This window comes from Pectinophora gossypiella, chromosome Z, assembly GCF_024362695.1.
Source record: "Pectinophora gossypiella chromosome Z, ilPecGoss1.1, whole genome shotgun sequence".
In the NCBI taxonomy this organism is placed as follows: domain Eukaryota; kingdom Metazoa; phylum Arthropoda; class Insecta; order Lepidoptera; family Gelechiidae; genus Pectinophora; species Pectinophora gossypiella.
In genome coordinates this window covers 11,714,101-11,727,776 of record NC_065433.1, presented here as the reverse complement: position 1 = coordinate 11,727,776, position 13,676 = coordinate 11,714,101, and the positions used below count along the sequence as shown (strand labels likewise).

Sequence of the window (13,676 nt, the reverse complement as noted above, 5' to 3'; positions counted from 1 at the left end):
ATTACCTATTGTCTCATTGCTCGGGTACATGATTATTCAACAAAAATATAATATAAAAATATATCTTTTATACGTAACCAAAGACAAAAGATGCACATGTCAACGAAGGAAAATCTTTACAGTGCCATTTATGTTCATATATTGATATTGCTCTCGAGGAACGTAGCCTAGAAAATGCGTCATTGTAGAATTTTAAAGTTTTGGATACTATCGATAGGCATATCGATATATAAGGACTTAGAAAATAATCGATTATCGGACAACGCTAGTATAATAAACATTTTCTTTTTGTTTACATTATTGTCCTCATGACAGCCAAAGGGAATGTAGAGCAACATAGAGTACGCACCACGGCTACGATAGGAATCCCGTGGATTTCATTCATTTCAGTCGACGGTAGAGCTTCGGGCATGCCCATATGCCATAAACATTACAGATTGTTTATTATTGATCGAGAGTTCGTTAATAAAGTTCAAGTTGGTTTAATTGCAAAGTTCAATAGAAATCAGTGAAATTCAGTGAATCAAGTCATAAAGTGTAGCCTGACAATGGTTTTTAGACTTGTGAGGATTGATACTGAAGAACCTTGCAAAATTGTATTACCCTCTGGTAAACATCTGATGGGAAGAGGAAAGTTACTAGAGGTATTCTTTAGTATTCACTGTGGTCTTGCGGTTCTTCGGTTCGTTTCTCAAACGGGGGATTGAAAATGAGTTATTAGCTTGTAGCCTTCGATCATATAGGTATTGGTATCATATTACCTATATGGCTTCTAGCGCATATTACACTTGTCAATAAATTCCTCCTGCTCTATGCGCCAAGGTCAAGGGCACGGGCATCGGGTTCGTGCATCTAATAACAAAAATAGTAAATTGGTGGGCCCACCACCTCTGACAAATCGGAAGGTTCCGAGTTTAAAAGGAAATAGCTACAATGTAGGTACGAGAATGTAATTCTTTTCTTCAAAGGAGATTGACTAAAAGTGGTGCAAATGTCCACCACTAATGAGAACTATATATAACTGAATAGCTCATTAAATAATCAGTAATTAATACTAAGACCGCATTCAAAAATATGCCATCAATAAAAAGTTAAATGAAAGACTAAAATGACATTTTTAGAAATATCTTCAACCATGTACTACCATGGACTGCAGTTGAAACAATGTTTGACTCTAACTGCAGGTTCAAATCCCATTTTAGAATTCATTTTGGGATCATAAATGATTATCATTTTACTAGCGGGATAATAGAGTTCATTTGACCACCTTCCAGCTCCATCTTCAGAGCCTGGGTATCATTAGCACCAGTAAGCTTATCAAGACAAATTAAATGAGTGTGTATCAGTTAAAAATGTGGGGATGGGGATAAATAGTAAATGTTTTTTTAATGACAGCAAATTTTTGATTGCGGTTTGGTATTTATATTTATTACTCAGTATTTCCTCCAACCCGCAGTGGAGCAGCGTGGTGGAGTATGCTCCATACCCCCTCCGGTTGATTGAGGGGAGGCCTGTGCCCAGCAGTGGGACGTATAGTATAGGCAGTTTATGTTTTTATGTACTCAGTATTTAGTGACCTATTATGGTAAATAGGGTTCGTTAGTGGTGAATATTTGGATCAAGTGCTGTAACAACTTTGCAACTTTGGTCAATCTCCTTTGTCAGTCTTGCAATCTTTGAGGGCCAATAATATAACCTACTTGATATTTTTTCCCCTGTTATGGTTACTATTTTTAGGATGTCTCGAAAAGCCACAAAAAAGGAGCACTTTTTAGGGAGCAGAAATACTTTCAGGGTCTTCGGTAAAGTTTTAACAACTAACAATTTTGGTCAAATTCTCATTTTGACTTCCATTAGCTTTTTATCTCTGATTTGAGCTGTTTTAATTTTTTGAGTTAGTGGTCCACTCCCTTAGGAATAGGTACAAAATAATATAAAAGAATTATTAAAAAAGAGATAGCGAAGAAATAATGATTTCTGAAGTAAGGTGGTTACAAAATCTTGACAAAGGTGCAAATAGTGACCCACCTTGTACCTTTTTCAGGATTTTGTTACTTACTAGGAGATATGACTATTTTTGTTTACATACATGTTTTAATTGTTTACAGTGTGATGACAAAAGAGTTTCGAGGAAGCATGGCGAGATAGAAGTTAATAATGATGCCATCAGTATAAAAGCTGTAAGTTTAGAACTCTTTAGCATACTATGTTTTTTACTTTTAATATTATTAGCAGTGAGGTACAATAAATAGTCTAGAAAAATAAATACAATAACTTTGGCTTATATGGCTGTCCTGTATATCTACTTTGAGGTTGGCTGGCAATAATTGTAACAATAGGTGCTCTACATGAAGATTTGATAAAACCTTAAGTAATTGTTTTGTGTATTTGTATTGCAACTTTTAATTTAATTACATTATTCAGAGTGAACTAACCAACCAAATAACATAGATTGAGGATGGCAACTACCTTTTCATTTTGAGTCTACTTTTTCTAAGTCTATGAAAACGAAATCGAATCTCTATTGTATTTTAAGTTCTGTAGGCTGAAATAGACTGAGAAATTACACATAAACGCTTTTATTAACAACCAATTTCGTATCTTGCTTTAGCTTTAAATAAACCAACTTCAAAATCTGTCAAATAAAAAGTAAGAAATAATATTTTGTTGCGTTGAATATAATGTTAGTATCTAAATTCAGAAGTCGGCGTAACCAGCAACCTTCATTACCTGCAAACCTGGTTAGGTACTTTAATTGTAACAACGGGTGGCACATGCAGTTTGACCGTCTTTCTATTTGCGCTGACTACAGAATTTATATTCTAACATTGTAATCACCACAACAAAATATTATTTCTTACTTTTTATTTTTTTAGTCTAAACTCGAGTAGGTAACACTAAAAATACACCAGTAACCGGGTACCTATGTTGTAAAAACACTGGAATATAACATGCCTTATAATGCGTTTAATGTATCCACTATATCCGACTCACCCTTGACCATTTTCCGGTTTTCTTTAATTTACGGTCAAATCATTAGTAATGTTATAAATTGAAAATTTATAATCCGATTTTGACGAAACTTGCACTCTTCCCTAAGTTGGATAATATCCTTCCATCCTTAATCCCAGCAAAAAAATATTACTAGACGATTTGTAGTTTCTGAGAAATGCGTGGACAAGTTAAAATACATACAGATACTTGTGAAATTTAGCATACGTGTTTAGAAGTCCAAATAGACTAACATGAACCAATTTTGTGCAATCCCAACAATATTACATACATGGGTAAAATTAATAACCTCCTTCTTTTTTGAAGTCATTTAAAAGTATAAATCATAGGTTAATTCGTACTATTTTTGTACTTACTAATATCTATTAATCCTTTGGTGTCCGAAATAAACGATATTTACATATTACAGCTCCATCAAAACCCGTGTTTCTACATAAAAAAGAGTTCAGAAGAGATTGTGATTCTCAAGCTGAATTGTGTCGTTAGTTTGTACAACGGTGATAAGTTTGGTCTCCTACCGAACTCGTACTGGTACGAAATATTTCATTGCACAGACCTTGATCTGGAAGAGCCACAGAGTACAGATGAATACTCACAGAATAGCAATTTGGATTGCGAGAGGACCACAGAAATCCAAACTAATCAGGTCAGTAGTAAGCTCTGAACTGATTAAATACACTTCTCATCAAAAAATCGAAACACCTTGCAAGTTTACGTTTTGTCAGGATTATCAGAAAAATGTGTACATTTAGGAATAAATGTTAAATGTCGTTTAATAGTGAGTAATATGAGCTTATCAAATCTTAATGTTAATGTTCTAAATTTAAATGAATTTTTCATAGGTTTCGTATTTTGTTAAATGAGTCATTTTTATTCCGTATGGAGTATAAAGGAAATGGATAAAACAACACACGTAAATGAAAAAAAAAAGCTAAAAAACGTTTATTTAATAACTTGTATTCCCTCCCCGAGCTCTAATTACTGCTTCCATACGGTTCTTCATCGATCGGATGAGAGTCACGATCACATGCTGTGGTATATTGTCCCATTCCTCTTGGATTGCATCTTGCAGCTGGCTAAGTGTTTCTGGGGCAGGATCTCTTGCTCGAATTCGTCTCTTTAATTCATCCCACAGATGTTCAATGGGATTCATGTCCGGGCTTCTTGCTGGCCATTCCATAATAGAGATATCGACTTCGTTAAGATAATCTCGTACGACGCCCGCGGTGTGAGCCCCAGCATTGTCGTGCTTGTGCTTCATATTCATGAAGCCGTTGCCAATAAAATGTGCATAGGGCATCACATGAGGCTCGAGACACTCTTCGACGTACCGATGACAGTTTAGTGCAGGCAGACGTGGCCCAGACACGAAAGCAAGCTCTGTCTTACCGTCGGCGCTGATTCCTCCCCAAACCGTCCACGAACCGCCACCATAGCTGACCTTTTCTTCAATGCAGCATTGTGCATAGCGTTCTCCGTCTCTTCTGTAGACCTTGTTCCTTCCGTCGTTACCATACAGCATAATTTTACACTCATCAGAAAAGAGAACTTTGCTCCACTGTAGGTATGACCAATTTAGGTGCTCACGTGCAAAGTTAAGGCGCGCTCTTCGATGGTCTGCAGTTAATTTCGGCCCATTTGCTGGCTTATGCGGTACCAGTCCACGATCCTTCAACCTTCTTCTAATTGTAGAGTCACTTACAGCCACCCTTCGTACAACACGAAGCCGCTGCTGCAGTTGAAAAGCGTTAAGGCGTCGATTTCTTAAAGAAGTTGTTACAATAAATCGATCATCTCGCTCAGAAGTGACCCGATTCCTGCCATATCCTGAACGGCGCGTGAACAAACCAGTCTCCCGATAACGTTTATAGACTCTATGAACAGATGACAGGCTTAGATGCAGTCTTGCAGCCACAACACGCTGACTAAGGCCAGAATCCAGCAATGCCACAACTTGGGCGGCTTCTGTGGGCGAAGTATCCATACGTTTTAGAAAAAAAACCTTTTTTCAGACGTCCCAAAGTCACAGTATTGAAATAAAAAACAAAAAGTTTAAGGATAGGCGCCAATTTTTAGTTTTTAAACGCTAAATGTACTCCAACCCTAAACACACATTTGTCAGTCGCATGACGCCAAAGAGAAAAAAAAAAAAAAAAAAAAAAAAAAAACAGTGATTCATTTCGTTTATAAGATAAACAAATGAAATTCTAATTTTGAATTTAGAATTTTCGCTTATTACTGTAATGGCCAAACTGCCAGCTATACATTTATGTATTTTTTTTCATCGTATGAATTTTTTTTTGTGTTAAATTCGGACAGAAACAATGAAAACGGAAGTGTTTCGATTTTTTGATGAGAAGTGTAGTTTACACAATGCGTACGTGAATCGAATCGATGTTTGTTTTGGTTTGCTAAAACAGTTATCAATGCAGCTGATTTACTGAGCTAGCTTATTGAGTCAACCTACAGTTGGAGCAGTGTGAGGAAATATGGTCCACACTCCTTCCAGTCCAGTTGGCTGTGCCTTGCCCAGCAGTGAAACATATACAGGATGTTAGTGAGTTCGTAACGAATACTCAAAGGAATGATTCGGACTATGATTGAGTCGATATTAAGTGGAATTTCCTATCGGAAGTCATGAAAATTTTAGTATTTTTTTAAATTATTTTCAGTTCTATACTTTTGCGACGGAAAATTCCACTTGATATCAACTCAGAATCATGGTCTGAATTATCCCTCAAAGTTTTCTTTACGATGTAACTAACACCTTGTATAGCCTGTTTATATTTTACCAGATTTCGCACTTCCTATGCCTAAACATATAAAACATAAACAGCCTATAGAATTGCGAAAGCGTATAAAGCGAAAGTTGATAGTAGAGCTGGCAGTGGAAGACCTAGAAGGACTTAATAAATAAAATAAAATAAAATAAAAATAAAAATAGCCTTTATTCACCGATGTACAGTTCTACTTTACATAGGTTTATTATATGTATTACTTATTCTAATCGGGCTGTCCTGAGACATAGGCCTCCTCCATGAAGCGCCAATCTGCTCTACTTTGTGTGTATCGTCTCCACCCCTTAGGTAGGTCATCCTCCCATCTTTTGATTGGCCTCCCTCTTCGCCTTTTGCCGTCTCTGGGGTACCATTCCGTGATGTCTTTTGTCCATTTGTTAGTTTTAGACCTCATCATGTGTCCGGTCCACCGCCACTTCAATCTTCTCGCTGTTTTGGTTACGTCTGCGACTTTTGTAATCCCCCTTATTTTCGACATGGTCCACCTGTCTCGCAGTCTCAAGCTCAGCATACTCCTTTCCATCCCATTCTGGCAGACCTTTAGCTTGTTGCTTTCTTTCTTTGTAAGAGACCATGTTTGGCAACCGTATGTGAGTACTGGGAGTATGCACATGTTGAAGACTTTCCTTTTTTGGGAGACTGGATATGAAGGGCTTTTCATTATCTCTTTGAGGGACCAGTAGCGTGCCCAACTGTTCGTTACTCTTCTGTTGAGTTCTTTGGACATTTGTTCTCGTGGTGATATTATTTGTCCAAGATATATATATTCCTCGACGTATTCTATCTGTTGGTTCTCAATACAGATGTCATGCTTTTCCCAGTTTGTCATGACTTTGGTCTTTGATAGGTTGATCTCTAGTCCTGCTTTACTGCTTTCGGTCACCAATTCTAGTAGCATACTCTGTAGTGTGTCCGGGTCTTCTGCAAATAACACCAAGTCGTCTGCGAATCTTAGGTGGGTAAGATTGCATCCGTCAATTTTTACTCCGCAGTTATTCCAGTCAAGGTTCCTGAAGATTGATTCCAACACTGCTGAGAAGAGCTTGGGTGACAAGGGGTCGCCTTGTCTGACTCCTCTTCTAATTGCAAACTCTTCTCCAATGCTCTCTAGTTGTATCTTCGCTGTACTGTTGCTGTATATATGATTGATTATCCTTATATATTTCCTTTCTATACCTTGGTCCAAAAGGGATTTGTATAGGTAATTGTGGAACAGGGAGTCGAACGCCTTGTTGTAGTCTACGAATGAGATGTAGTAGTGTTTGCCATATTCATTAGATTTTTCTATAAATTGTTTTACAACATGCATATGGTCGACCGTGGAGAAGTTGCAGCGAAAGCCTGCTTGCTCTCTAGGTTGTTGCTCGTCTAAGATTCTTGTGAGTCTACCAAGGATGACCTTCGAGAAGACTTTATATATGTTGGACATAATACTGATGGGTCTGTAGTTTGCGACATTTTGCTTATCACCTTTTTTATGTATAAGTATAATTGTTGACTGTGTCCATTGTGTAGGGACTACTTCTTGATGAAGGACGTTGTTAAAGAAGTTAGTTAGTGGTCTGGTTATAACCTGTTGCAGGCCTTTGAGAAACTCATTTGTGATCTTGTCGTCACCCGTCGCTTTTTCATTTTTTTGAGAGAGTATTGCTTTTTTAACTTCGCTTCCCATGATTTCTGGTATTGTTTCTTCGTCTGTCTGTTCCAGTCCTATGATCTCTTTTCCTGTCTCTACTTGTCCATATAGTTTGGCGTAGAATTTTGTAGCTATTTTATTTATAGTCGAACGATGTGATGTTATTTGTGTAGTTCCCGTGGTGTTCCTTTCATTAAATTTTGGTATCCAGTTATTATAGTCTTTAAGTTGTTTTAGTGCCTTTTTGATACCTCCTGTTTTCTCTATTGCAATTGTTATTTTGTTGAATCTCGATTCTATTCTATGTTTCCTAATACATTTTGTGATTTTTTTACTTATATTTTCTATATCTTTTAAATTAATTTTGCGGTTTTTTAGTAGGAGTTGTCTTTCATACATAAGTTTCTTCGCCTCTATCCCTACTTTGTCGTTATTTTTAATTGAGTAGTTTATCTTTTTGGATACAGTTTTAAGAGCATTTTCCAGTGTGTCATACTGTTGTTGTATTGAACATTGAGTGTTTATTATTGGTATATCTTTCTCTGCTTCACTTATAATCTCTTCTGGGAGAGGTAATGGAATATAGCTTGTTTTAGTTTGTATGTGTTTTCTAGAAGTTTTCGTATTACAGTTTATTGTCGCTCTTACCATCCTGTGGTTTGTACTAAAGTTCAGCTTATTGACGACGTCGATATCGTTGAATGATGCGGGTTTATTACTCAAGATGAAATCGATTTCGTTTGTGTACTTCCCACAAGGTGAGATCCAAGTCCATTTCCTCGAGCTTTTCTTTTTATAAAATGTATTCATTATCTTTAGGTTGTGTTGCATTGCGAAGTCCAACAGTCTTTGACCATTGTCATTCCTTTTTCCGCTGCTGAACTTCCCTGTGACGAGATGTTCTCCTTCCACTGGGTTTCCGATTTGACTATTGAAATCTCCTAGTACGATACAGGTTTTATGGGAGCGTTCCATTGTTTCACTCAGATATCTATAGAACTGGTCCTTGTCTTCTTTAATTCCCATTTCTGTGGGCGCATATATCTGAATTATTGTCCACGGTGTTTTGAATCCAGGGAGCTTTATATTCAATATGGCTATTCTGTCTGATTTGCTGGCGAAGAGTTCAATGTTCTTTTTAAGGTGTTTCTTAACAAGGAAGCCTACGCCATACATGCCTTGCTTTTCACCTTTATAGTACAGGACATAATCTTCGTATTCTTCTATTTCTTCTCCGAGCCTCCTCACTTCGCTCATACCAATAATATCCCATTTTATGGTTTTTACCGCTTCGGATAGTTCAGATAGTCTTTCTTCTGTTCGAAGGGTGCGCATATTAAGTGTCGCTATATATATTTTCTCTGGTTTGTTATCTTTTTTTGAGTTTTCGTTGTTTGTTGGGGACGGAGAGTTGTATTTTCTAGAGTTATTTTTATTATTGTCTTTGTTATTATCATTGTTTCTGTTTTTATTGTTTTTGTTATTTTTGCTGTTATTGTTTTTTCCTGCTTCTGGAGGGTATTGGTCTAATTCCCCACGGGGACCAGCCGGGTTGGGGAATGTCATTCTGGTTTCGTTTTGTTTAGTTGTTATATTTATTTCGGTTTGTATTTTCCGGTTCCCGCTTTTTAGTTTTTTGGTTGACTTTGTTCAAGCGAACTCCCCCTGCCCGCAACTACGTTGAAGCTGCTGGTTTTCGATACCTTATCTGGCCGAGGATAAGGCACTCCACTCTCTCCTGGTTTGCTGAAGCTACCTGGAGGTGTCTTGGGTGGGGAGGACGGAACGCGCTTTCTCTTATCCCTGTTTTCTTCCCTTTCCTGTTTCTCCTTTACAATGAGTTTCCCATTTTTAATGATGGCATACTTGCCAGCTTCTCTGGCCTCCTTCATTCTTGGGACTAAGGCCCTTCTATTCTCGATGACCTCCTTTGGGAGGTCCTCGGTTACAGTTATATTTTTGGGCAACTTCTTTCTATTCCTAAGGAGCTCCATCTTTCTCCATCCAAGTGTCAGTACCACCTTTACTGGTCTAGTTCTTGTTTCGTCCCTCCTCCCAACTCTATACACTTGACTTATCTCCCACTTATCCCAGTCGCTGGATTTTATCAGGTTCTTATTAATATTGTTCAGAGTTTCCAAAACAATGTCCATAAGTTCGGTGTTTTCATTTTCCTCTTCTTTTATCCCGAAGATTATTAAGTTATTTTTCCTGGCATCTATTTCCAACCGCTGCAGTTTAGATTTTAGTTTATCTATTTCTGTTTTCAATTTTTCATTTTCTTGAATGATGGGTTTTAGTTTTTCTTCCAATGTTATTGAAAGTGATGAGTGCACTGACTCGGTAATGACAGCGGTTTGCCTTTGTAACTCATCCTTGAGTTTGTTCCAAAGTAGATCGAACTGTTCCTCCATTTCCTTATTTTTTACCAAAATGGGTAATTTTTCTCTTCTGGTCACACTGAGTGTCAGTGCCGTAGAAAAGGTTTAGTTTCTGAACGTAGTTTCCACCTCTTATGTTGGTCAAACTGCCGCTTGTTCCCTTTATGTCACTTTCAATTTTGACATTAGCAGATAACCTCACTTCACTACGAATGTTTTAAGTTAGTTTTTTAACACTTTTGTTTCTAGTTATGTCGAGTTTTTTTATTATTTCGGCGCGCGGCTAGGTAAACTTTGACGCGAAGCTCACTTCCAACGATTACGGTTATATTTTCACACTTTTCTGGCATAAAACACGGGAGCGTTCTCATGAGCGTCTGACGTTTACGAATACCGGAACCGGAAAAAAAAAAAAAAAAAAAAAAAAAAAAAAAAAAAAAAAGGAGGACTTACATTGACCAAATTGGAGATGTCCTTAGAAATGGTTTAGTACGATCTACTCTGAACCGGCGTGCGTGTATGAAGCGAGTGATGAATGTGGAGGAAGCAAGAGAAGTGTGTCAGGATCGAAGCAAATGGAATTCCATAGTCTCTGTTTATCCCGGTGGGAAATAGGCGTGAGTTTATGTATGTGTGTAAACACAGGCCTCCCCTCTATCAACCGGAGGGGGTATGGAGCATACTCTTCAGGTCATGCCTAAACCTATATTTACTAAGTCATTATTTGCCTTCTCAGACCATCCCAGCACCCAATGCTGACACTGAAACAAACGGAACCTATGATCATGATGATGAAGAGAAGGTGAAGCTACAAATAAATGAGAGTTTATCAGGCTCACAGGTACGAGACTCGGAATCACCATTGCGAATACCAGCCAGGTCACCTACATTATTGCAACAATTGTCGCCATCGTTGACGGTGAGGGAAATTACACAGTCTCATATAGAGAATACCTCTTCTTTGACGTGTAAGTAGTTATTACTATATTTATTCATCATAATAATATGCTTATAGATGTGTAGTGTTGCAGTGGGAGACTTGAGAACCTACTGTTATCCCATCTCCTGGTGGAATGTATGGCTCTATCCAACAACACGTAGCTTACTTCAATGACATGCCGAGGGTATTGAGTTCCCGGTTAACCGACCGACGCCAGGTCTCTTCGGGGTGCCCCCTTTTACGTTTATCGTACCCACTATAAATAATATTTTCTGCTTCCAGTACAATCAGCACCACAAAGCGAGTCGATAACGGAAAGTTATTCCGTTGATGGACCGGCATCAGAGGCTGTAAATAGTGACTCGTCTCCTCCCAAGAGGTATCATAATCCGGAAGACTCGAAGAAAGATATTAAGAAGGCGAAGATTGAACCGCCGGATGTCAAACAGAATTCTGATGCGAGACCGGGCTTTAGCGAAGATCTGGGGTAAAGAAGTTTTTGATATTGTGTGCAACCATATTGTTTGTTTTTTCATATTTTTATTTTTGACCGGGAACCTTGTACCGATATAGGTATAGAGTCCACTAGATGTTATGATAAAAGTGCCACGTCGCGCAAGTTTTCCCACACTACTGGTATCTTTGTTTTTGAATCTGCGGAATAAGTACAATATTCAAATAAGGGACGGTAGATGAAATGAAATATATATGATGATATATGATCAAATGATAATGAATACGAGTACTAGAGATAAGTCCAGTATTCAACGGGCGCCTTTGCCGACTAGTTCGAGACATCTCTAATATTTTTATTTCATTCAAATCGATTTAGCTGTTAAGATTTATACATTTTACAATTCTTTATTTTGCAGGTATGCAAGTAGTCCAGATCCAGAAGCTACAACATTTACTATATAAACGCACACTTAGTTATCTTCTAGAACGACCATTTCTAAGTCGACGACTCAAAAAGTAAGATCGACTTCGATTACGAATTCTGAATCAATTTCTTTTTTATCGATGTTTATTATAGAAAATAAGAAATTACCAAAGTTTATTATTTTATTAAATGTAGGGTTGAAAAGGAGAAAGGTTGGGTTACAGTGAAAATAGTGAAGGCGATAGGTATTATGCATAGAACTATTGAAAATTATTTATATGTCAAAATTTTAACTTTTTAAAATCAATGAATTAACACTATAAAAGTAATGTATCAACCATTTTGTTTTAACTATAGGTAAGAGCAGCTTTACATATATTCTTAAAACGTGCATGGGTAATTTATTATAACTATACTTACACAATATTAAATATATTCCTCTTGCAAATGTATTTTCTTGCAGGAGGTTTCTATAGCAGGTTCAAAAAAGTCTCCATACAAAATTTCATCTAAATCGGTTTAGCTATTTAAACGTGAAAAGGCAACAGACAGACAACAGTTACTTTTTCATTTATCTATTACAGTATTCCGTGTGGATTGATTCAGAAAATAATATTTGCATAGTTTTTAATACAAAAATCAAGATTTCGATGTTTTACTAGTTACCTCGATATCAAACTACTTTTCCAATGTCGTGTTTAAATTTACACTTGAAGAGGTAGGTACTAGCTGAAAAAAATATATATGTCTAGTCCGTATATTGGTTTAATTATATTTTTCCAATGTTGTGTATTTACAGTTGAAAATATAGCCGAAAAAATATGATGATAAATACCTACCTACTTTCCAGTCCGTAATATTGGTTCTTTTCGCATATTTTTAATAGGTACCAACAAAAGTTAAGGTTTCGATGTTTTACTTGTCTTGGTATCAAAATGTATTGTGTATGTTTCTTCAGTCTCGATATCAAAATGTATTTTTCCAATGTTGTATACCTATCTATTTACAAATGAAAAAAAAAATTATGACGATAAATATAATTCTAGTCCGTAATATTCGTTTTCTTTCCGAATTGCCCTACTAAAACCAAATTCTCAGGAATTGACTTATTAAGTATGAAGTTTAAGTGGCTACCCCACCTACATGTTTCGAACAGCGGTTGACCAGTCACTGAATTAGTTGTGGCTCTGTTCACTCCTTTAGGGATTGCGAGTGTGATTAAGATGATATTGATGAGATGCAGGCGTGAGCATGATGTAATTAAAAACATTCATTGAAAGTTAAAATGTTAAGCGAAGTATGGTCTTTTTAGGTATGAAAAGTAGGTATTTAGTTTTTTTAGTTGAATATATTGTAGTCAAGTAACATTGTTATCAGTGATATTGTACAGCAGGAAAAAAGGTGCAAAACTTACATTACCTAACTTTTTTGCAGATAAGACCAGAGTAGGTACAAGAAAAGTAGCCAATAACCCCGATTCCTGCACACCTAATTTTATTTTAAGTTATAGGTACCCATCATTTTCTTATCCATCAAAAAGGAAAGGCAACTGTTAATTTAAAAATAAATGAATAACCCGGGTGAATAATATTGGCATCTTGGTGCTATGCAACCTGTGTCACGTGTGCTGTCAACTTAATTCTGTCGGATTATTGGACAATGTAAAATTTTGCGAGGGATTTTTAAATTTCTGCCTACAATTGACGTATGTTCCATTTTTATTTTTATGCCTGATTACCCGTCCCTTTCTTTTTGGGCGGATAAGAAATGACAGGTATAACTTAAAATAAGATTAGATGGTGTTTACTGGAATCAGCACCAGTGTCCTTACTATTAAAGATATTTTACAACTGGAACATTCCCACTTTGGAAACATTCAAATTCAAAATGAATGGAAACATTCCCGGAAACGGCACATCACTGATTGTTATACATATCAATGGTTCAATTAGGAAGGTACCTTAAAATGGGGTGGATAGGGACTTAGGGACAATAAAATTTTAATATGGTTACCTTGCGGCTATCAATA

The 13,676-nt window shown here is 36.8% G+C and overlaps 1 protein-coding gene across 3 annotated transcripts; it reads left to right on the top strand.

Moving 5' to 3' along the window:
• The first annotated feature begins 199 nt into the window (after nucleotides 1-199).
• On the top strand, nucleotides 200-12,700 carry LOC126379813 (aprataxin and PNK-like factor). 3 transcript variants are annotated; one of them, XM_050028729.1, is made up of 6 exons: nucleotides 208-644; nucleotides 2,109-2,180; nucleotides 3,422-3,658; nucleotides 10,564-10,795; nucleotides 11,050-11,254; nucleotides 11,640-12,700. In XM_050028729.1, exons 1-6 carry the CDS (start codon nucleotides 549-551, stop codon nucleotides 11,683-11,685), a joined length of 888 nt encoding a protein of 295 aa, XP_049884686.1. In that variant the 5' UTR covers nucleotides 208-548; the 3' UTR covers nucleotides 11,686-12,700. The 3 variants fall into 3 exon arrangements, with proteins under 3 accessions (XP_049884687.1, XP_049884686.1, XP_049884685.1); XM_050028728.1 differs by lacking the exon at nucleotides 208-644 and adding an exon at nucleotides 664-935; XM_050028730.1 differs by lacking the exon at nucleotides 3,422-3,658 and having other exon boundaries at nucleotides 200-644.
• The last annotated feature ends 976 nt before the right edge of the window (nucleotides 12,701-13,676 follow it).